Source organism: Puma concolor, chromosome B2 (genome assembly GCF_028749965.1).
Source record: "Puma concolor isolate L17-30 chromosome B2, mPumCon1.1.hap2, whole genome shotgun sequence".
Lineage (NCBI taxonomy): Eukaryota > Metazoa > Chordata > Mammalia > Carnivora > Felidae > Puma > Puma concolor.
In genome coordinates this window covers 146,573,749-146,596,292 of record NC_141671.1, presented here as the reverse complement: position 1 = coordinate 146,596,292, position 22,544 = coordinate 146,573,749, and the positions used below count along the sequence as shown (strand labels likewise).

General features: G+C 43.7%; 1 protein-coding gene across 2 annotated transcripts in view; it reads right to left on the bottom strand.

Annotated features, from left to right (window-relative positions):
• The window catches only part of MAP3K4 (mitogen-activated protein kinase kinase kinase 4), an 89,424-nt gene that overhangs the window by 29,410 nt on the left and 37,470 nt on the right, over positions 1–22,544 (bottom strand). For both annotated transcript variants that reach the window (XM_086708277.1, XM_086708278.1), the window contains exons 4-9: positions 14,121–14,363; positions 11,677–11,823; positions 6,211–6,368; positions 3,044–3,160; positions 1,479–1,578; positions 1,235–1,318 (exon numbers count right to left, since the gene is read on the bottom strand). In XM_086708277.1, the coding sequence (XP_086564403.1) occupies positions 1,235–1,318; positions 1,479–1,578; positions 3,044–3,160; positions 6,211–6,368; positions 11,677–11,823; positions 14,121–14,363 (849 nt within the window). The remainder of the gene's footprint in view (positions 1–1,234; positions 1,319–1,478; positions 1,579–3,043; positions 3,161–6,210; positions 6,369–11,676; positions 11,824–14,120; positions 14,364–22,544) is intronic.

Below are 22,544 nucleotides of genomic sequence, written 5' to 3'. Positions count from 1 at the left end.
AGAGGCCGGGTGAAGCCACTCACAGAGCACCCTCCCACCGCCGTATTTTTAGTATAAGCACAAAAATACCCTCCAGGGGAGGAATGTTGGCCTCCAACAACCTCAACCAGCGCTACTTTGAGATGCTTACAGAAAGTAAGGCAAAACATGCTAATAATGGATTCATTAATCATTCTTGGTGGGGGCATCATAAAAAGCCTTTTAAAGATCATTTTAATAAGGAACACGCATGTGATATTGTTGTGCAAATCACACATAAATGCAGGTGGGATAAAACTGTGGGCTTGGGATAAAATTTCCAGTAATAAGACCATAACACAGAGTCTGTCAATACTAAATGTCCAACAACTTAAATGGGAGTAAAGATGGTGACTCAAAAAGGGGGTCCACTGATGGCAAACGTTCCTATAAAAAGTCTAAATTGTTTCAGGAAATGTAAGGGTAAAACATAAAAAAAACACTTAAAATAATTATTTTGTTATTTTACATTATTATTGTACACACATTATTTTAGATGTATGTGTAGCTAATTTTAACAAATAGTATGAATGAATATTTGATGACTTTATCTGCATTCTTTTTTTTAATTTTTTTAACATTTATTTAAAAAAATTTTTTTAATGTTTATTTATTTTTGAGAGAGAAAGAGAGCACGAGCAGGGGAGAGGCAGAGAGACAGGGAGACACAGAATCTGAAGCAGGCTCCAGGCTCTGAGCTGTCAGCACAGAGCCCGACACGGGGCTTGAACTCACAAACCACAAGACTGCGACCTGAGCTTGAAGCGGGACGCTTAAATGACTGAGCCACCCAGGTGCCCCTAACGTTTATTCATTTTTTTGAGGAAGTCAGAGACAGCACAAGCTGTGGAGGGGCAGACAGAGAGGGAGACACAGATTGCCAAGCAGGCTTCAGGCTCCAAGCTGTCAACGCAGAGCCTGACGTGAGGCTCAAACTCACAAACCGTTAAGGCCCATGACCTGAGCCGAAGTCAGACGCTCAACTGACTGAGCCACCTCAACTTTATCTTCCTTCTTAAAGCAAGTCAATACATATGATAAACTTTGTTTTTCTAATTATTTCATTGAAAAATTATGAGAAAGTCTTTTTACTGGGATCAATACAGCCAGCAAAGCCTAAAATATTTACCATCTGGACCATTAAGATAAAGTCTGTCCATTTTAGAGAAAAACAGGAAAAGCAAAATATTCCAGTTACAGCATTTTAAATATTTACCTTAACATACTGCTTTGATTTCAGAACGTCCAGAAGGTCTCTGACTGGGGCTGAAAGTACAAATTCTGCTGCTATTTCCAGGTCCTAGGATCACAGTTACAAAGAAACTTCTTTAGGGTTAGCTTTTAAAAAGAAGGAAGGAAGGAAGGAAGGAAGGAAGGAAGGAAGGAAGGAAGGAAGGAAGGAAGGAAGGAAGGAAAGTAGGTAAAGGAAACATTTTCGACAATCAGGATTGTTAACTCACCTTTCTCAACATTTTGGCAAATCCAAGGGCCTTGGAGGCTCTTTCTCTGGCTTCGTGGAAGAGCTCCTTCAGCGCCCGACTAATCTCTATGACAGACCTCCTGCAAAGTCAGCGCCACCCAGTTAGAGCCTGTGACACTGTGTCAGGAAACCGCAACAAAGAGGAGCAAGTCCCAAACCACATTAACAAAGACTGAGAACTGGACACATGGGAGCAAGCAGTTACTGAGAATGTGTCTGAAATACTCAGAAGCTCGCTCTCTTGTAGTTTTCTAGAAGGTACTTGTATTCTTTACATAAGTAAGGCACATACAATAACCTTCAAATAACAGTAAGCTCAATTTTCTAAAGATTTGATTATAATAATTTCTTGGAGTTTGAGATAAAATTCCTAAAAGTTGACTCCCAGCGCAGAATCTTTCTGAAAAGGAACATACACAGTGGTGGGCTGGTAAATGGTTAACAACCGGCCCCCCTCAAGTTCCTGTCTTCATGGTGTCTGGTGATTTCTGTGGCATAAATACGCCCCTCGCGGCTGACTGCGAGCTACCAGCGTGACGGCACTGAGCGACGGCTGGGGGACAGGTGTGCATGATCGTACTTCGGCTCCCCGGAGCCGGGATGAGCCAGCACGAGCCAGACCCAGCACACCAGCGCATGAGCCCGCTTTTTAGATCCACCGCTAATAAAGAACCAGGGCATCCTAAGAGCCCTTCTCTAGTTCACCACCTTACATCTCCGACTCCCTGTTTATTCTGAATCCACCGTGTTACCTCCCAAACCTGCAGGACCTTCTACAGACCGACTCCTTCCAAGTCTCAGCTATTCGTACTTTCCCAGGTAAGAATCTGGGTGAACGCTTCTTTCTTTAACTCTGGCGTGAGGACCTCCCAGGTATTCTGAAACCCAAAATGTGCTTCTCATCAAATTTTGGATGGTGAGAGAAACACATTTCAGCTCTAGAGAAGTCATTTCCCTTGAGCATTTCCTAAGCTTGAATCCTAGGATATCGCTAATAACTGGCCACAAAACAGCTATGCGGCTGATATACGTGCCACAGAAAGAGCAGTTTAACATGGTCCAACCTGAATACCATCTCACGGAATTGGAGGAAATGCAATAGATGCGTAAGCCATGGTTTCATGTACTTAAGCTTCAAGTTCAACAGAAGGAATAAGCTATGCATAAAAACAATGACAATGTGTTAAATGTATTAATGGACTGACAGAAAGAAACATAATTATGTGATCAGAGACATTCCAGGACACAGGGATGAATGCTCTCTACTCATTTTTAGTCAACTTGCACTCTTTCTCCCTTTCTCAAAAGACACTATTTTCATTAGGCCACTAAATTCTAAATTCACCTTCAAAGAAAACGCCACAGAAAATTCTAACTAAGAGAGGACAAGGAAAGATAAGACAGTCACAACCAGAAATCTTCAGATCTACTATGGAAATCCCTACAGTCCAACAGTTCGGTTTGAACAAGGTGCATTTTAGACTCATCACCAAGAGCAGGAGTCCGTGAAATAAGGAAGGGGAGGGGAAGGGAATGAGGCACAACCTTATTTCGTCTGAAGCGTTGCTGTCGTCGGCGCTGGTCCAGAACTCGGCACAGCTCTCCTGTAAGCCAAACTCTAAAAAACTTCCTGTCGACTTCAGCAGCATCCCTGCGATGTCACTAAGGGAACAAAAGTACAAAAGTAAACCAAAGAAGAAAAACTGTCCTCGTTCTTTCTAATTCTAGAATGAGAAGCTGAAAGTCCAGCTGTTTTAATAGTTTGGGAATCAACAATAGTGAGAATTTTCTTGTACTATAAAATCCTGATTAATGTGAGAAAGGGGAAATCTCAACTACGACATGTATCTGTCTTCGTTCTATTATCACGGTTTTATCATAAACCTTAAAATTTTAAATCATATTCAGAGCAGCTAGGTAATTATTACACAAATGTAATTTTCTACTTAAAAGTCTAAAATAGCATAAAACGGCCTCAAATATATATCTGTGACCAGATATTTTTTAAAAGCTTTATAAACTAAATGACGGCATAAGAAAACAAAGTGAATTCCTTAAATGCAACTGTTTCTACAAAGTTCCCTGACAATTAGCTTCACCTGGTCCATCAACACGAAACACTCCACACAGCTGATGGCCCTCGCAAGTACACAATCCACACACTAGGGAAAAGGGTAAGCCCGAGTGTATAAAACTATCTAAATGAGTGAAGTAAAGACTCAACAGCAGTTTACCGGCCTCTACGTTCAAAGAGAGGAGCGTCTATCTAGTAAAAGAGAGCGGGTAAGCATACAAACAGTGGCGGGCGCGGCACAGGGAAGCGCCAGGGGACTTGCAGAGGACGGAGACCAAACCCAGCTGCGTGCGACACAGGGGTACAAAGGAGAGAGCAGTGAGAAGAGAGGCTAGCAGCAAGGGAATGGAGGAGGGGAAGAAAAGTCCAGGAAGAACAATGAATACGATCGAAAGGCATGAAGACGTGTTAAGCAAGAGGTCTGGCTGCGAAAAGAAATTGCACAATCTGAAAGGAGCGAGACCCAGAATGCGAGCTGCGGCCAGGCTGCGAAAGGCCTTGCACGTCCTGCCGAGTGCCCCACCTTCAGTTACTGGGCAGAGAGGTCAGCCTTCAAAGAAACTGAGTGGGAAAGGGACCTGACTACAGACCCGCTTTCAGAACAGCAGTGGAGGAGGATACCCACAAAGGGTTTGCTCGACAAGCACTGAGTATCTGTTACGTAGTAAGCAGTGAACGGAACCGGTAAGAACCACTCCAGTGAATAGAGGAAAAACCAAGAAATAAAATAAAAAAGGAAAATATGGAGCAGTTCCATTAAGTGCTATGGAGAGAAATAAGAGGAAAGGAAACCAAGAAGAACTTGTGGGTAGGAATTTCCATCTTAAGTATGGAGAAGGGGACATTTAGACAAAGACCTAAAGGAAGCGGAAAATGGGTCATGAAAATAACGGGGGAAGAGCAGTTCAACTAGAGGAACCACCAAGTGCAAAGGGCCGGAGGCATGAGCATGCCCTGTCCGGGAAAAACAATAAAGAGGCCAAGGTGGCTGTCTGGTAAGGCCTGGAGAAGGGGACAGAGAAGGGTGACAGAGAGTCAGTGAAAAGTCAGACTGTGTCCAGCCTTACGGGCCGTGTTCAGGAGCTCTCACTTTTACTGAGGAAGAAGGGAAGCCACTGGAGTCTTTGCAACGGAGGAGAAAATGGTCTGATGTGCACTTTAACAAGATCATTCTGGCTGTGGTGTTGAGAATAAACCAACGGGGTGAAGAGCTAAAACAGAGAGTCTCCTTGGAGAGCGCCTGCAGTCATTCGAGCAAGATACGACAGCCTGGGAGGAGTGCCCACGTGGAGGGGTGTGCAGAGGTCAGACTGCGGATGAATCCTGCAGGGACCAGCGACAGGCTCAGGGGTAGTGTGCGAGACAAAGATAGGACTCAGGGATGGCTCCGAGACTGATGGAACCTGGGAGGAACAGCCCAGGAAGGAGACCGCTGCCGTGCGCATCCAGAACTAGCCCGGCCCGCGGCGGCAGGCCCTCAGTCGGGAACTGCTCAGAAGAAGGCACAGGAAGGTGAAGTTCAGACACTGCTGCGTACAGACAGCAAAGGACAAGCAACAGATAAAAACAAAAAACCGACAGGAGGAAACGAGGCTGGGGGAAATTACATAACATGAATGTGTGGCACAAATGAACAGTAACCTCTTAAAAAAAAATTTGTTTGACAAAGCCCAACAGCCTGGAAACAGAAAATGCAAACAGAAGAAATTACAGGCAAAGCAGAATTACTGGACATTAAGAGAAGGCGAGATGCTGAAAAGGGCCGTGAGCGCACTTTGTAAGAAGGCTGACTGGTTCTGGAACCAACCGGAACAGGAAGGCAGGGCCCGAAGGGCCGGGGAGGTCGGAGAAAGAGTCAGCCGCTCACTCACAATCCAGGGAGAGAGGACGGTCAGGGCAGGAGAGGGATTCTGAGGCCCTGCGCATGGGACACAGATGGGGGTGGGGGGGCTGACAGCGATGCCCTGTGAGGCTGGAGGGGAACCCGGGAGAGCTGCAGTCCTCACGACCCACACGACGGAGGGGAAGCTGGGCTGCGCACACGAGGACTTCTACGAGGGGACAGAGGAAACGAAATGGCTGATGGGGCAAGTGAGAGGGGGCGGCACTGACCCCCAGCAGCCGAGTCGAGAGCTGAGGGGCCAGCAGCGGGGACGCCACCTTGGGCACTCAGCTCCTGGAGAAGGGACGTGGGTGAGACACACACCTGAGGTTCCCAGCGCCCCGCCGAGGCTGGGACACCCGGGGCCTCCGGTCTGAGCCACCCTTCAGGGGCCTCAGAGCATTTCCGCTAAGGCAGGGGTTCCTCAACTTCTCAAGTGGCATTTTGGGGGGAGAATTCGTGGTTTGGGGGCTGTCCCGTGCACTGCAGGATGTTCAGCAGTGTCGCCGGCCTCTAATCAGGAGCACCGCCCAGTCACTACAAGCAAAACTGTTTCTGGAAGGTGCCAAATGTCCCCACACACCCCCCGCTGAGCAGCCTGGCTCCCAGGACAACAAAACTCGGGAGAGAGGCACATGCGCGCGTGTGACTGCTTGTCACCTTCATGTAACTGAGCAGGTACACATGTCGCAGAGAACGGGGCGGGGGGCGGGGGGCGCGAATGGGCGGGCGCGCTCAGGAGCACAAGGGTCCTACCAGAAAAGTTTGCCGGCCTGTGCTTCTCCTCCCCGGATGTAATGGGTTATTTCTTTGGTGAAATTCCATTCTTCTTCTAACAGATTTTTTAAGCTATGGGATGCCTGAGGTAACTGCTGTAGCATTTGGATCCAGCTTCTCATGTAATCAAAATACACCTTAAATAAAGAAACATAAAGGGAGATAGTTGAGAACAGAACTCAGCAGCTCACAACGTTCACCTCTGCTGACCTGAAAGCCACAAATGAGAAGGGCAAAGTGGAGGGGACGTTGAGGCACGCAGCCCTGCAAGAAGCAAGATCCTTCATTGCATCACCGAGGTCTGAATGGGCACTTCTCTTAAACTGTGCAACTCAACTCCTTGGCAATTTAACACATTATTTATAATCCCCTCAAATTACCAAGAAAATAAAATGTTCACAATGTACACAGAAGTAAAAAAAAAAAAAAACACACAAAAACCAAGATAATACCCAGAAATTTTCATTATTAATATATTATGAAATTATTCCTTTAAGAGGTTGGGATCTTTACTTGTTGAATCACCTAATTTAACTTTCGACAGTATCTTCTGTGTTGAGAGGAAAAGAGCACACTTTTCGCCACCATCCCTTCCTGACCCCGGATTTTTATGACACGGTTTTTTTCAAGATGTATGATATAGAAGTTATGGTATCTAATCAAAATACCCAGGTCTTCTGAAATGGGGTTTATGTCCACCACAAATCCCATGCAACAGCTCTCCCATCCCTACATCCTTATTTTGATGTATCTGCTGCTTCCCAGGGTTTTACTGCCAATTAGCTTTTCTGAAGACAGGTTCACAATTATTAGATTACAAAACCTCACTGTCTGTGGATTCTCCTACTGAAAGGACAACTTGACTGAGTATAAAATGCCTGAATTACACGTTCTCCGCTTCAGAATGTTTCAGGCATCGCTCCCGGACTACTGTCTGCCGTTGCGTGTTGTTCGAACAAAGAAACCTGATGGCAGCCTCGTCTCCCGCTGTCCCCGCTCTCCTCACGCCCTGAGGTGCCTTGCTTTTTCTCTGCCCGGATATATACGGGATTCTAGATCCAGTCTCGGATCTCAGTGACTTCCCCAGGCTACATCTTTGTGTTCGCTGGAGTGGATGTTTTCTGAAATCCGGTACTAATTTTCGGGAGGTAAATTTCAGGTCTTGATTTCAGAAAACCGTCTTCTGTTGTGTCTCTGGATGCCCCTGGGCTCCCCCAGCCAGCCTGTGGGGTGTGAATCTGCGGTCTGGGGTCCGTTATGAACACAGCTGTCGGGGTATGCGGAACCTAGCATTTGTGGGTCTACCACCATCTCGTCCAAATGACACAAACTCTTAAATACGAGGCCAGAACCCCCTTTGGCTTCTCGGGGTGCTGCTCTTCTCCCCGGCTTCGCTCACGCCCGGCCGTCTCCCAAGGAGTGCACCTCTCCCTTACGGCCCCGTCACGGGGCGCCCGTGTGACCGCGTACCCGAGGGCCAGAAGCAGTTGGCATCCTCATGAACCCTTTGTTCATACGGTCACCTACTGATTTCCGACTGCTGTCATCCTGTCCCTCTCTGGTGTCCAACAGTCTTCTCTCCATCCCAGACTCAGCCACCACATTATGTTTCATCCCAGATCTTGTCATTACAGAGTATCTCCAGGCCTCAGATCACCCATCCAAACGCCTGATTCTAAAACTCCTCTCCTCATTCCAGTTTTCTGTTCAACTACCACCACCATGACCATTCTCGTATTGAAACCTTATGTGAACTCCAGTCCATGGGTTTCTCTTCCTTCTCCAGTTCGCTACTCCCTTCCTTCACCCCCTCTCCTCCTTTTTTGGCTTAGAGCCCACACGGTCAGCTCTCCACACCCCGGCCACCCCCCACCCTGCCACCCCTCCCTCTTCAGCTCACCCGCCAGATCCCCAAAGCACGGTGAGCCCAACAAGTCCGCGCCCCACACCCTCACTCAAGAAGCTGAGGGTCGTGAGGGTCGCGGGACAGGGAGGAGCCCCTGCTCTACACATCGCGATCCCGACCACGTGGTGCGCGCAATACTTCTATCTCCACTCGACCCGTTGTCCTTCTCTCTACGACCGCACTTTGAAACACCTCCATTTTCCTCAGACTGCCAATGCCCACCCTCAGCCCTTCTCAGCAGATGATCTATCTCAGCCCTCCTAACGAAGAGAAGTCATTAGACACAGGATCCCTCACCTTCTCCACCCCAAACACACACACGGCCATGTGACATCTCCTAGCAGCGGCCGAGCGAAGCGTCCTCCCAATCTCAACACTTGTGTTTCGAGCCCCGCCTCCTCATGGCATCTGCGGAAGCTCACAGTATCGAGTTCCCTCTCCTCTCATACGTGCATCATTTTGTTCATCTGTCTCCCTCCACAAAGTCAATCCCCAAGGCTTTCAAATGGCCTCCAGTAAGTTCTATTTAAGAGCTCTCACTGGACCCACAGTGTTCACTATCGGGGTACAAGCTGCACCCCAGCAGGAACACCGGCTGCACACGTCTCCCCTCTCCCTCCTGCGTCTTCTACAACTGCCACATCTTGCTCCTCATTATCGCATTTTCATTCCTTGTAGGTTCTCTTTCTGTGGCTTCCTTAGATCCATCACACGTTCCTCCATCTCAATCATGTTCACTGCTTTGGTTACTTCTAAGGCCAGGGCCAGAGAAATGAGCTGAGACGGTTTGTAGCTTCAATCTGGTTTGCTGCCCCAAGCAAACGCTCAGCAAGTCACGTCCCTGGACCTGCTCGCGGGAGTGCTTCAGTTTTCTGCGTCAGGACGATGACGAAACGCGGAGTAAAGCCCCCAAAGTCACCGACGTTCTGCATCACGGCCTGCTCACCACTGCCTCGCGTCACCCTCCTCAGCAGCGGGATACGTTCGGACAACACAAGCGTGCCTGCTCCTCCTCTGTCTTGCAGACAGGCCACCGACAAGCCCTCCGCGGGGACCCCTCCAGCCTCTCCCTGGACCGCTCACACCCCCACACACCACCGCTCCAACGGATCCCTGGACGGGCTGTGAGATACTCAGAGCTTGCATCGACCCTCACATTAGTCCAAACTTCAAGGCAAATAACCGTAACGGTCTTTTGGTCAGGCAAGGAGAGGAGAACAGTGTGCCAAATTTTCTCCTTTGCTGAACACGGAGTTTTTTTCCTTACTCGCCATTCCTTTGGCTGTTTTTGAGTTTCAAGAGGAGGCTGTGTGGCAAACACGATGCAATTGGCCATCCAAAGACCATTCCCTCCTTCCTTTCTAACGAACACACCGATTGTGTTTGGGTTCCCCCAGATGTCAAAACAGGCCCGTGCCATTAGCCACTGAGCACACGTCGGGCACACGTTTAAAACTGCTGATAACTTCCAGCTCTTCATCTGTGAAGTCATGGAGATGAAACTAAGGGAGATCTTGTCTCACACAGATCATTGTAGCAAAACCAAAACAAAGTCCTAAGTACTTAGAGCTCTGAGGAGCTGCTGCGAATTTGGGTATTCCCTTCACCTGGCCTTCAGATATCTCACAGGCACACCGCGGACTCCGGACTCCAACACTGAATGGCCCGAGGGCACACCCTGCCCACCTGCCTCTTACCCTTCCTGCCTCAGTGACCGCACTGATAAGGGTGCTTGCTGTGTGTGCCTTTGTGAAACCACCAAAGACAGTTTGGGAAGCTTTTTGTCTTTTTAAACTCCTGGTTTAACCATCCATTGACAGAAAGAGAAAAAATAATTTGCATTTGTTTTTTTATCATGACTTTTCAATGATAAAGACTTTTCTGACCTAAGAAATACACTGTATTTCAAAATGTAGCCAGGTTACACACTCTGGTCTTTTATGCATTCACCCCAATTAAGAAATAATTTCAAACTCAAAATTCTTTCTTGTAATGCACCAGATATTATAAGTCCCCCTCCTAGCCACCTTCTTCTTTATTTTTTTTTTAATGTTTATTTTTGACAGACAGAGAGAGAGAGAGAGAGAGCGCTAGCAGGGGATGGGCAGAGAGAGGGAGACACAGAATCCAAAGCAGGCTCCAGGCTCCGAGCTGTCAGCACAGAGCCTGACGCAGGGCTCAAACGCACAGACCACGAGACCATGACCTGAGCCAAAGTCGGACGCTCAACCGACTGAGCCACCCAGGCGCCCCCTTTCTATCCTTCTGCTGTAGCAACTGGAAAGCTAAACATTTGAATCCCCAGCCTCTGCCACAGTCAAGAGGCCACGCCATAGGTTTGGTCAATACGATGCAGAGGAAATGTGGTGAGTGTGGCTTCCAGGAGAGCGTTCACTGCTCTGGACTTAGCTGGCAAGGGCACTTTTCCCCTTCTGCCCTTCTCTTTTCTTCTAGCCTAGAAAGTGGGGGCGGTACCTGGAGGCGCTGCAGCTACCCTGACACAGGACACAGCGCAACGGCATGCAAAATATGTCTTGAAAACCTTCCCCAAATAATATACCCACAAGCATGGTCATTCTTGTATTGTTTCATCAACCTGCCAGGTTACAGAATCATCTGTGCATATGCCCGACTCAATCCAACAGGTACTGGCTACACACTATCCTCTACCAGACATCATGGAAGACAAAGTAACTCCAGGCTACAGCCGCTGGCTGATGACGCTTTCAGTAGTCTGGGAAACCTGAGAGCAGAGAAATGGTGTATCATTGCATATTTCACCGCACAGCTCTAACCATGACTGCGTAGAGTTCAGAGAAGGTGTCGACAGAGGCACGTTAAAGACTGAAATTGTCAGACAAAGCTTCCAGAGAAAAGCAAACCTTGCAAGTAAGTCTTAAACGGGCACCTAAGGTAAAAGGATACGTCCACCAGGAGCGAATAATCAGAGCAACAGGACACGGGTTACAACGTGTGTGCGTGCACACAACTCACACGGTGTAAGGACTGGGGAGCTCCTCTGGGCAGGTCTGCTCCTGCCAGATCCCATTGTAATTCTTCAAATGGGCCCAGTTCCTCAGCGAACTCTGGCTCCCACACGTCCCCAAGCTAATTTAGGTGACCCGTCTCCAAGTGGCCACCGCATTTCAGAATCCCGCCCAGGCACCTAGCGCTCACGCCCAGGGCCAAGCCAGACTAGGAGCCTCTAACTGTCACTACTGTCTTCTCAGTCGTAGCGCCGGCCACGCATTGCAGAACAGCTGAGGACAGATGGCTCAATAAAATAGGACCAGACTATGACTCCATTTCTGAGCCGTTCTGCTCTAAGATGAAGAGTCTTACAGTTAACAAAATAGGGTAAGCTTCGCCAAAAATTCTAACGCAAAAACCCTTGAGCGTTTTTTAAAACGTGGATTTAGGAGACACAAACGTAATCCAATACTAGATGAAAAGAATCAGGTTAAAGACTGCCCCCTCCCTCTCCCTCTTCCTCCCCCCCCACCCCCCATGCAGCTGAGAAACCCCCCGCTGGGCCTCACCATCAGCATTTTGTGCAGGTCCTCCTCGAAGGCATCGATGTTGCAGTCGGTCTTCTCCAGGTCATCCAGAACCTCGTGCAGCATGAACTGGTAGTACTGCTTCATCAGAAGGCCGCCCTTCAGCACCTCCTTACACTCCCTCACCAGCTGCGGGAGCACACACACCTTCTGTGACGTCACACACCAGGGCCGCACCATCTGTCAGCCCACACACCTCCCACCTAAATCCTCAAGAAGTCTCGAAGTCCTAAAGTGTTTCCAATTCTTTATCAGCTCCGTTCATATACATATCTTAGCAGTCTTGATTAGGAACAAAAAACCGAAAATAAGTATTTACTATTACAGCATGAATACACAGAGAGAGTACCAGACAGGCAAACGCCGATTTGTGACAATACGTTCCCCTACAAATAAAGTTATACAGAAGAGACATCCCACACAGTAAGGTCTATTTTTCTACGATTTTGCATCATAGAAGACAATGGATAGAAAACTCTCCTAATGAAACTGCTTATTTTTAACCAAAAACATAGTAAAGATTCAAATACACCTACATACCACAGGGCATGACAATCTTTGCGGTAATTTAGTACAGTAACTACGTGATTTGTGGCCTTTACCATCAGAAGCCTCTAATCACAAAAATCAAACCTAAGATCAATTTGATGAAAATAGAGGTCAAAGGAAAACAAAACTAAACAAACAGATGAGTGACCCCACACACTAGGCCCAGGAGGCAGCGGGACAGGAGGGAGGGAGACGGGATGAGGTCACTGGCCCTCCAGCCCTTCCATCACGGCATCTCGCTAGATTATCACAGTATTGCTTAAAGCAACGGGGATTCCATAAATACGATGTACCTAGATAGCAGAGCACTGCTTTAGCCAGCTGAAATCTTTTCTTGAACAATGTTTAAGGGTAAAAACTCATCTCCTTTTCTTTTACTTGCATGTGTGGGATGAACAGGTGGACACAAATACACCGAAATAGTTACAGTGGTCCTCTCTGAGGGGCAGGATCATAGGAAAATTCTCATTTTGTCTGCATCATTTTCTGTACTTGTCAAATATTCCAAAATTAGTACAGATTGCCTTTATACACATAAATTCCCCTTCAAACGGTTCTAAAAGTAATTACTCACTATCAGGGAGCCATGGCTAGAGCGACATCTACTAAAAGCTGTTCTGTTCAGATGTACATTTCTCGGTTAAAGATGTCACTTAGGTGCTTATAACCGAATCTTTGAATGATCTAAGCCAAAACTTGTTTTATTTTGATTCTAGCAATACTACATTCATCTAAGTTTTGTTTTTTTATTTTTAAAAACATTTTAACATAAACTACTGTTTCATCTTCATAAGAGCCCCACTAGCAAAAAGTAAACTCTGCCTTGTTTTTACCAGGTTATATTCCTGAATATCGGTTTTGTGAGAAAGGAAGTCAGTATATACCCAGGCCTGCTAAAGCCTGCTAAATTACCACTGCAACAGGTGGACAAGTGAGAGGCACGGCCACGGCCACAGCGGGCAGTGAGCAGCAGAGCGAGGGAGAGAAGAACACTCTCTGGCCGGTGCTGGGCAGGAACCCAGGAACCCAGGAACCCAGGAACCCAAGCGGCAACAGCAATGAGTCATGCCTTCTCCGAGCCACACCACCAAAATGAAGTCCTATTCTGTGCCTATCCGATGACCTGTGCTTGTCCCCAGGTGCCATCCCATCATCCCCCTTCCATCCCCAGGGGACAGACAAGCACAGTTGACAAAAACATACCTTCCCTCCTCCCCCAATCGGAATTATTTATCTTGTATAGTGGATATCCGTATGGTTCATACCATAAAGTACGAATATAAACACTCACCAGCATTCACCGTGCTAGACACAACTGCTTCCAGCCCTTCCTGTCACCTGTGGAGTATCAAACTCCCTAGAAAATCCCATCCAAAATTGATAAAAAACAAGAAAGCAGAAGCTGTCATTACTATTTGAACCATGCAACTGTCTACACGAGCAAAGAGTCCAAACATCTCCCAGCTGCACACTCTAAAGACAATGAATGATCTGTTTGCAGGTAGCTTCACTCGGACAAGAAAATAAGTGTAAGGAACTTAAACTACTTTTCCTGAGTGAATTTTAAGCTCCCAGCCTTCAACGGCTACGCCATTCCACCACCATCCTTGGTGGGAGGCTACGCCATTCCACCACCATCCTTCTATATCCTTCCGGAACAAGAAAGTGATGGCAGGAAGGCGAACCACAGTCTTCTCTTTGAGGACTACATGCAAAGAACGTTTGAAATTACCCTAAAAAGAGCAGCTTAACAACACCAACATGCACTCATTTTTCGCTGTTTGCAACAATTTTAAAAAATCCTCAAAATAAAGACTATAAGCCTGTAGAATAGCATAATAATTGCTAACTTTTTTTAATCAGTCTTGGAAACAGACCTGCTTAATACTCAAGAGAGACGGTTCTCCAGCAGGCCTCTGCTCCAATCTTAACTTCAGACACTCATGTATGACATTCAGAAGGACTCGACAGAGGACCAGGAAGGCAGGTTCGAATGAGGGCAAGTCCATGGACTGGAGTTCATCCCACGACACAGTGCTGCATTTCTGCTCCGAGGAACATGGCGTCCTGGATAACTGCACATAATCTGAACCCCACATGGGGTCTGGAAATTCGGAAAACTAGAACAAAAATTCAACAAAAGTTACAAGAGCATACAAAAGGAGGTGCTATGGTTGTGGTTGTAACTATTATTCCCTATAATTTGCTGGCAAACCTACAAAAATCACAATTTTACAGGTAAGATAATTTTTAGAAGAATTCAACATGTTTAACATAGACCCAAGCAGTTCTAAAAGTAACAGAAAATCCTAACAAGAACTAATACCAAACTATGACATTTTTATCAAAAAAGCATAGTGGAAAAACTACCAAGTTCATCATTTTCATCACAAATTTTATCATCATACTTAAACTGATTACAACACTTTACTTTTAGGGTTAGATACAGTACTATCCACAACTATCTCTAGACTGAGAAAACCAGAAATTATTAAAATCTGAGAAAGATTACCAGGGAGCCATTTACATAAACATAAAAACTAGCTGATTCTACCAATTCCTCTGTCCGTTGCTCTCCCGAGCTATATAAAAAATTTCTAAACTTGACCTGGCTGGTCCCACTCAAATGTTATTTGATACCCCTGGGAATCTCAGTGTCACTCCCCTTTCTTACAGTTACTCCATCCAATGCCTTATGCTGTTCCTCATAAAACAGGGAGTTTGGAGCTTCCCCACCGTTCTTAAACTTCTGGCAACATCACCCTGACCAATCAGATCCAAAGACCTTCATTTATCCTTTTATTGACAAAACAGAGGCCAACAAAATTTGAAAACCTCAATTTCTCTTCAATTTAAAACGTCACCAATTAGAACAATTCTGCCTCAATGTCATTCATATCTATGTTCCCTGTCCTTTACTGAACTCTTAACTCGTCTCCTCTGCTCATATCCTTTCATGCTCAACACAGATTTCTGCCTTTAAATTAACACATGCTTTAGTTTTCTGTAATAGGCCAGAGTATTTAAAATAGTGCATCATTTTTAAAATGTGATAAACGTGGTTAGGGTTAAGACATGTCTGTTTAAAAGCTTTAGGCAATATAAATGCTTGTTTTTCTCCGGTGCAGAGAGTGGTACCAGATCAAAGGCTGATGTAAAGCTCTATGAAATTCCGCAAACTTTCTATGATAAAATTCTAAAGAATTCTTTTGGCATTCCCTAGCGTCCCAGTCCGTTTACCCACATGCTGCAAGCTCGCTGGGAAAGAGAACAATCCCTACTTGTCCACAGTGCAAGAGAACACCGCCTGGGAGACCCAACGGCCAGACCCACACACCTGCTGGGAAAACATGTTCCTCCTGGTGGTGCATGGCGGGTCAATCCCTGTCCAAGGAGGAGCAGGCGTTAAAAAACTACTGAGCACTGAAGAGGAAGTGGCAACTTTAAGGAAACCAAGGTGAAGAATCAGAACAGCTGACACTGATTTCATGTAGGAAACAGAGAGAACCATAAAATACTCTACTGCAAGATCTCATTGCAGTCCTCTGGAAAAACAATTTAACAAACCAAGACTTCTATAATAAATTCAATAAAGGCAGTAAGAACAGAATGAATGTGATAAAAATTAATAACTTAGGCAGTAACTACAGAAATTATCGCTGTAACAAAGAGCAAAAGAAAAAGAAACAAATTTTGGGTGAAAAATAGAGACACGGGAGTCAGATCTAGGAGCTTAACGTAAGAATCACATGAGTGCAGAAAGAACAGGAGATGGAGAGGGCTGTTTGCACAGTCAAGATACCACTAACGTGAAGAAGGAAGAAACCTATTTAGATAAGGAAGAACTCTAAGTACAATTCCTTTATCTTCACTAAAAAAACCCTGAGGAAGTATAGTAAGGTCTAATCAAATGAAAATTAAATCCAAATAAAGATCCTAAGACAAAATACCCAAGGAAGTGAGAAGCCATGAAATTAGCAGAATCTACACAGGCAAATACAACTCCAGGATGATAACTCGGTTAAAGACTATAATGCAAGTTCTAGAAAGGAGTATTTGAATTTAAAAAAAAAAAAAAAAAACATATGAGAAAAAAAAACCTGGAAAGGGGCAATAAAGTGCAAGAATGGCACTATTTGTTATTATTTCCTTCATTTATTATTACCTCCAGTGAGAAATACAGGGTTAAATATGGTATAAAATCTGTGATCAATTCAGGCAAACTGGGCTGACTCCATCGTACACAGACATCAATAAAAATGCAATGTAATTACAAATCATAATCTCACTGACCTTTTGTGTGGATTAATAAACTCATTCAATAAAACTCATGTGGAAGAAAGTAATGTACAAAAATAAAAGCAGCCCAGAAATTTTTTTAAAAGAATTAATGGGAACGGGGCACCTGGGTGGCTCAGTTGGTTAAGCATCTGACTTCAGCTCAGGTCATGATCTCACGCTTTGTGAGTTCGAGCCCCACGTCGGGCTTTGTGCTGACAGCTCAGGTCCCAGAGCCTGCTTCGGATTCTGTGTCTCCCCCTCTCTCTGCCCTTCCCCTGCTCATGCTATGTCTCTATCTCTCATTAACGAATAAACGTTAAAAAAATTTTTTTTTAATAAAAAAATGTTTTTTAAAGAATTAATGGGAAGAATTGCCCCACACAATGGCAGACCTTACTAATGAAACTACTTTATGTAAAATAGAAAAGTACTGTAAACAGATCAGCAGAGAAACATATCTAATTATCCATAATTTAATACATAAAAAAGGCAGCAGCTGAAACAGTTGGACAATGGATAATCTAATGTTCTAGAAAATTGAAAAATTACCTCCTTACCTCCCTCTATAACTAGACCTCATGCTGTCACAATTAACCATATTTTAATTATGTGGCTGTTTAGAAATTCTTGCCTGATATGAGAAACCAAAGTATGTATTAGTGTAAGTATAAAAATATGTTTTGAACATACATATTTGGAAAGACTCCAAACGTACTAAAACCTAAACACAGAGCTATACATTAAGTTAAACCATATGAAATTGTCATTTTAGGCAGTCGAAATGACCAGTTATTTCTAACTGTTGACCAGTTAGGCAGTCAACAAAATAACAGGAATTCTGGAAAGACAGTGGTGGCAGCAGAATTTTGATTTCCCTTAGTTCCCCCATAAGAACAGACAAAACTAGGACAACAAGACACATGTCCAATACAACTTGGTGATAAGGTATTGCCATGAAGTCCAAAGTAGAAGAGATGGGGAGAAATGACCTGTTCCGGACCCTGCAGGATCAGCACTTGTGCAGGGGAAACCCAGGGGATTACCAGGGTGTCTGATGGGCCTAAAGAGGCAAATTCCACAGTCACCAAGGACCATTCGATAGAAAGCTCACTGCTTCCATTGAGGACTTCAGTGAGAAGAAAGCAATTTGGGCCCAGATTCACAAGTGAGGTGAAAGCGTTGTAATAGGTCTGAAGGGGCCGAAGCGGTTTAGGCTCCCCAGACTCTTAAAAACTATCCGCTAAAATCTTCTTCCAGGACAAAACTGCTAAAGTAAAATCCAACTGACCTGCAAACTACAGGAGACGTAAAGGAGCGAGAGGGTCCAGCAGTGGGAGGGGAACACAGCCAGAAGATCTCAAAAAGAAAGACTGTATTTTTTTGCAATTCAGAAGGAGAAGCTCAAAGCTATAAACCTAAGCACGTTCTGAACTCTCTCTTTCCTTAAAGTCCATGAAAACAAATGTTTAAAAAAGAGCAAGAGGATAGGACAGCACTAGAACCCACTAGGGCTGGAACCCATACAAGGTTATTAAGCAGAGAAAGAAAGAGCTGAACCACTTTACGGACAAAGAAAACCTGCCAGAAAGACACGCCCACTAAACAGAGCTGTGGCCCAATTTTCAAAAAAAAAATGCTGAAAGAAATTAAGAAAACCACAGAAGATATAAAAGAACAACATAAATTAAAATTAGAAGGACTCAAAGTGATAGGACTCAGAAGATAATTTTTCATCATTTCAAAAACAGAAAACAAACTAGCAGGAACATGAACACAAACAGAACAGATCATGGCTTCACAGAAACAGGAGGTAAAAATGAAGAAAATGTTATATATCAGAAAGAAAAGAAAAGAAAAGAAAAAAGAAAAGAAAAGAAAAGAAAAGAGAAAAGAAGATTTGAAATAAAGGGACAGAGAAGAGAGGGGAAAGTAGGTCCAAAACATATACAGCAGTGGTTCCCAGAGAAGAAAACCAAATCAATGAAACAGAAAAAAGTTAAAACAATATGAAATTCACTTGAAATTAAAAAAAAAAAAAAAAAAAAACAGATAAAAACCAAACAAAACCTGAAATAATATATTAAAATGGCACCATGTATTCAAAAATACCAATGTGGAAAAACCAACACCAAGTAAACTAGTTGGAGTTTGAAGAAAAAGAAAACAACAACAACAACAACACAACGATCCTTTGGGCCTCCGGGTTATAAATAAATAAATAATACAGGTGAACAAAGGTCTTACAAGTAGAAACAAAAATGTATTGTCATCAGACTTCCCAACCTCCATGCTGCAGGCCAAAAGACAAAACCATTACATATATCAAACTTCTTCAAGGAAAGAAAATATAGGCCAAAGATTTTATAGCCAAACAGACTTGCAAGAGTAAATGCCACAAACTGTTTGGAAAATTCAAGAACACAGAAAACGCTGTTTTTGTGAACCCTTGCTGAGGACTACTATGGAACAAAATGACTCAGGAGACCATTAACAAAAATGAAAACATGAGTCTCAAAAATTAAAAAAAAAGCCAAAAACTTTGTATCTAAATCTCAATCTCTGTCTGTCTACTTCTCTATGTCTGTCTATCGAAACTCACACACATACTCCCCTAGAGCTAAAGGAGGGGATAATGTAAGGGAGAAAGTATGGTCAGTAACAGCTATACTGTTGAAACACCGCAAGGATCACAATCTGGGGGGCTGGGGGTGGGGGGCGGGCATATGCAATTTCTTAGCATTTCACTGGACGTAAAAGAAAAATTACTTCAAATGAAAACCTGGGTTAAAAAAAAGGGTAATTCCAATATCCTCATAGTTGAGAACCCACAAATAACAACAAAAAAAAAATGTTGGGCTGGGGCACCTGGGTGGCTCAGGTTAAGTGTCCGACTTCAGCTCAGGTCATGATCTCCCGGTTCATGAGTTCAAGCTCTGTGTCGGGCTCTGTGCTGACAGCACGGAGCCTGGAGCCTGCTTCAGATTGTGTCTCCCTCTCTCTCTCTCTGCGCCTCGCCCACTCACCCTCTGTCTCTCTCTAAAATAAATAAACATTAAAAAAAATGTTGGGGCGAGAGAGAGCAGTAAGTATATTATACAAAGATATTAATGTAAGTATAACCTTAAGGGGTAAAAATACACTTGCCATATATTAAAAGTAAATAAAGAAAACTACATACACAGCTTATATTAGAAAATGGAAGAATAAAACATAATCTTAAAGCGTAATACCTTTATCAGAGAAATCAGATTTCCTTGAAAATATATTATTCCATAGATTTTTCTCTTAAAACAAAGCATTTCTCATAACTCTTGCAAAATTAAGGTTAAAAAGCAAAACCTAAAAATAAAAAACACACATAAGAGATCTCTGAGTGGGTGAAGAAAATGTGGGACACCCACATTTGAGTGGGTATTATTCAGCCACACAGACAAATGGTGCATTGATACAACCACAACGTGGGTGGCGTGAAAAAAGCCAATCCTGAGAGACCACTAGAGGATTCCATTTACAGGAAATGGCCAGAATAGGCAAATATAAAGAGACAGAAAACAGGTAAGGGGTTGCTCAGGGCTGCAGGTGGCGGGTGGAAAGACTGGAGGTGGCAGCTAACTGGTCGCGGGCCTCGCGCGGGGATGCTGAAGATGTTCCCAGGTTACGTGGCGCTGATGATTACACGGCCCTGAATACACTAAAAACCCCTGAACTCAACACTTCAAAATGGTGAATATCATGGTATGTGAACTCTGTCTCAATACAGCTGTTATTTTAAATATATAGCCAAAAAAAGAAGAGAATCTAAATACATGTCCAGTTGGTGGCATAACCATGAAGAATTATTCAAACATCTTTAAAACACAGTAATTTGAGGGCATATCCTCAAAGGGCTGTTCCCTAAGGATGGGAACGTCTCAGAGAGACAGTCATACATTCTATGTGTCCCGATGAAGTAGTACTAATGCCATTAATCAACCAATCAATCAAGAAATCCTGAATCTGATCAAGCCACTAGACCTTACAGTCACTTTACACAGAACAAAGAGAAAAAGGAAACACATAATAGGACACCTGTAGGTCCATTTACCAAAATTCAGACTATGGGAGACTCCACAGGGTAAAAGGCCCAGGTTGTTCAATAAACATATGGCAAAAAAAAGGGAGGGGGACTTACACTTAAGAAATATAACGAACTGTTACCTTGTGTGATGGATATTCGAAAACTGATGATTTAAATTGTTAAATGTTTTTCAAAGAAAACCAAGATAACTATGACACAATCAAAATATGAACATTAACTTGATCTTTGATGATCACAGGAGTTAATGCTACCTTTTAGGTGTGACAATGGGACTGCGGTACATTTCTAGAACAGGCCCTCTTCCTTCAGAGAAATGTATAAAATATGATGATCCCTGAGCTTTTCTTCAAAATGATGGAGGAAGTGTGGAGTGGCAGTAGATACTGGCCAGGAGTTAATAACCACTGTGCTGGGATACAGATTCAAAGGTATTCATGGTATTATTCTGTCTAGTTTTACATGGGTTTAGTATTTTTCTTAACAAAATTTCCCTGAACTATGTAAAAACAATTAGGAAAAAATACAGAATGTTTTATAAACTTGGACTACACACAAAATAAGGTGATGAAGGCTATAATAAAAATTTTAAGTTTCTGTGTAGGGAAAAACATCATAAACAAGTTAAAAGACAGTTTGAAAAAAAAGATGTATAGCCATAATAAAAAATGAATAATATCCATAAAATATAAATAACTCCAACAGATCAAGATTATAATAATAAAAATAGAAAATGAATAAAATGAGGAAAAAGAAAATTCAAAGAAGACATATATGTGGCCTATAAACTTGACAACGGGCTCAATGTCACTAAAAGTGAGGAGAATGAAAGACTAAAAGGAAATTACAGTTTTTACTGATCATGGTTGCAAAACTGAGGACTAATGGGATTTCTCCTCCACTGTCAGGTAAACATGAATAAAGCCATTTTGAAGGGCAAGTTGGCAGTGTCTATCAAAGATTTAAATGTGCATGCACAGTGAGCTCACAATTCCATTTCAATTAATCATTCTTACAAGAACAATGAAGTAAGTTTATAAAGGGGAATGTACACAATACTCTTGGCTGCACTATTAAAAGTTAAATGTCCCTTAAGAGTGACGTGGTTATAATCATCAGGGAAATGCAAAACAAAACCGCAATAAGTTATCACCTCACACTTATTGAATGGCTATTACCAAAAGGATAAGAAGTAACAAGTGTTGGCGAGGATGTGGAGGAAAGGGAAGGCTTGTGCACTGTCGGTGGGGATGTAAATTGATGCAGCCACCATGGAAAACAGTATATGGATGTTCCTCAAAAAATTAAAAATAGACCTACCACCATCTGATCTGCAAATTTCACTTCTGTGTATTTATCCAAAGAGAATGAAAACACTAACACGAAGCGGAATCTGCCCCCAGTCTGTTCACTGCAGCACTATGTACAATAGCCAAGATATGGACACAACCTAAGTGTCCATCAGTGGGTGAATGGATAAAGGAAGTGTGAGATTTTATATATACGCAAAATGGAATATCATTCAGTCACAAAAAAAGAAGGAAATCCTGCCATTTGTGACAACAAGGGTGAACCCTGAAGACATTTTCCTGAGTGAAGTAAGTCACACAGACAAAGACCAACACCGTATGATCTCACTCATATGTGGAATCTAAAAACAAAGCAAAACAAAACTGTCCTGGGAGACACAGGGAACAGGTGGATGGGTGCCAGAGGAAGAGGGTGGGATTTAAACAAGAGAGTAAAATGGTTAAACAGGCTATGGTACATTCATATGATGGAATACCATGTAGTTGTTAAATGGAACTGAAGCACAGCTAACTATACCAACATGGGGGCAGGGGGGACAACCCATCAGTCACAGAATAAATACAGCATTATCATTAAAAAAAAAAAAAAGGAGCGCACTTGTGATGAGCACGGGGTGTTACACCTGGAACTCGTG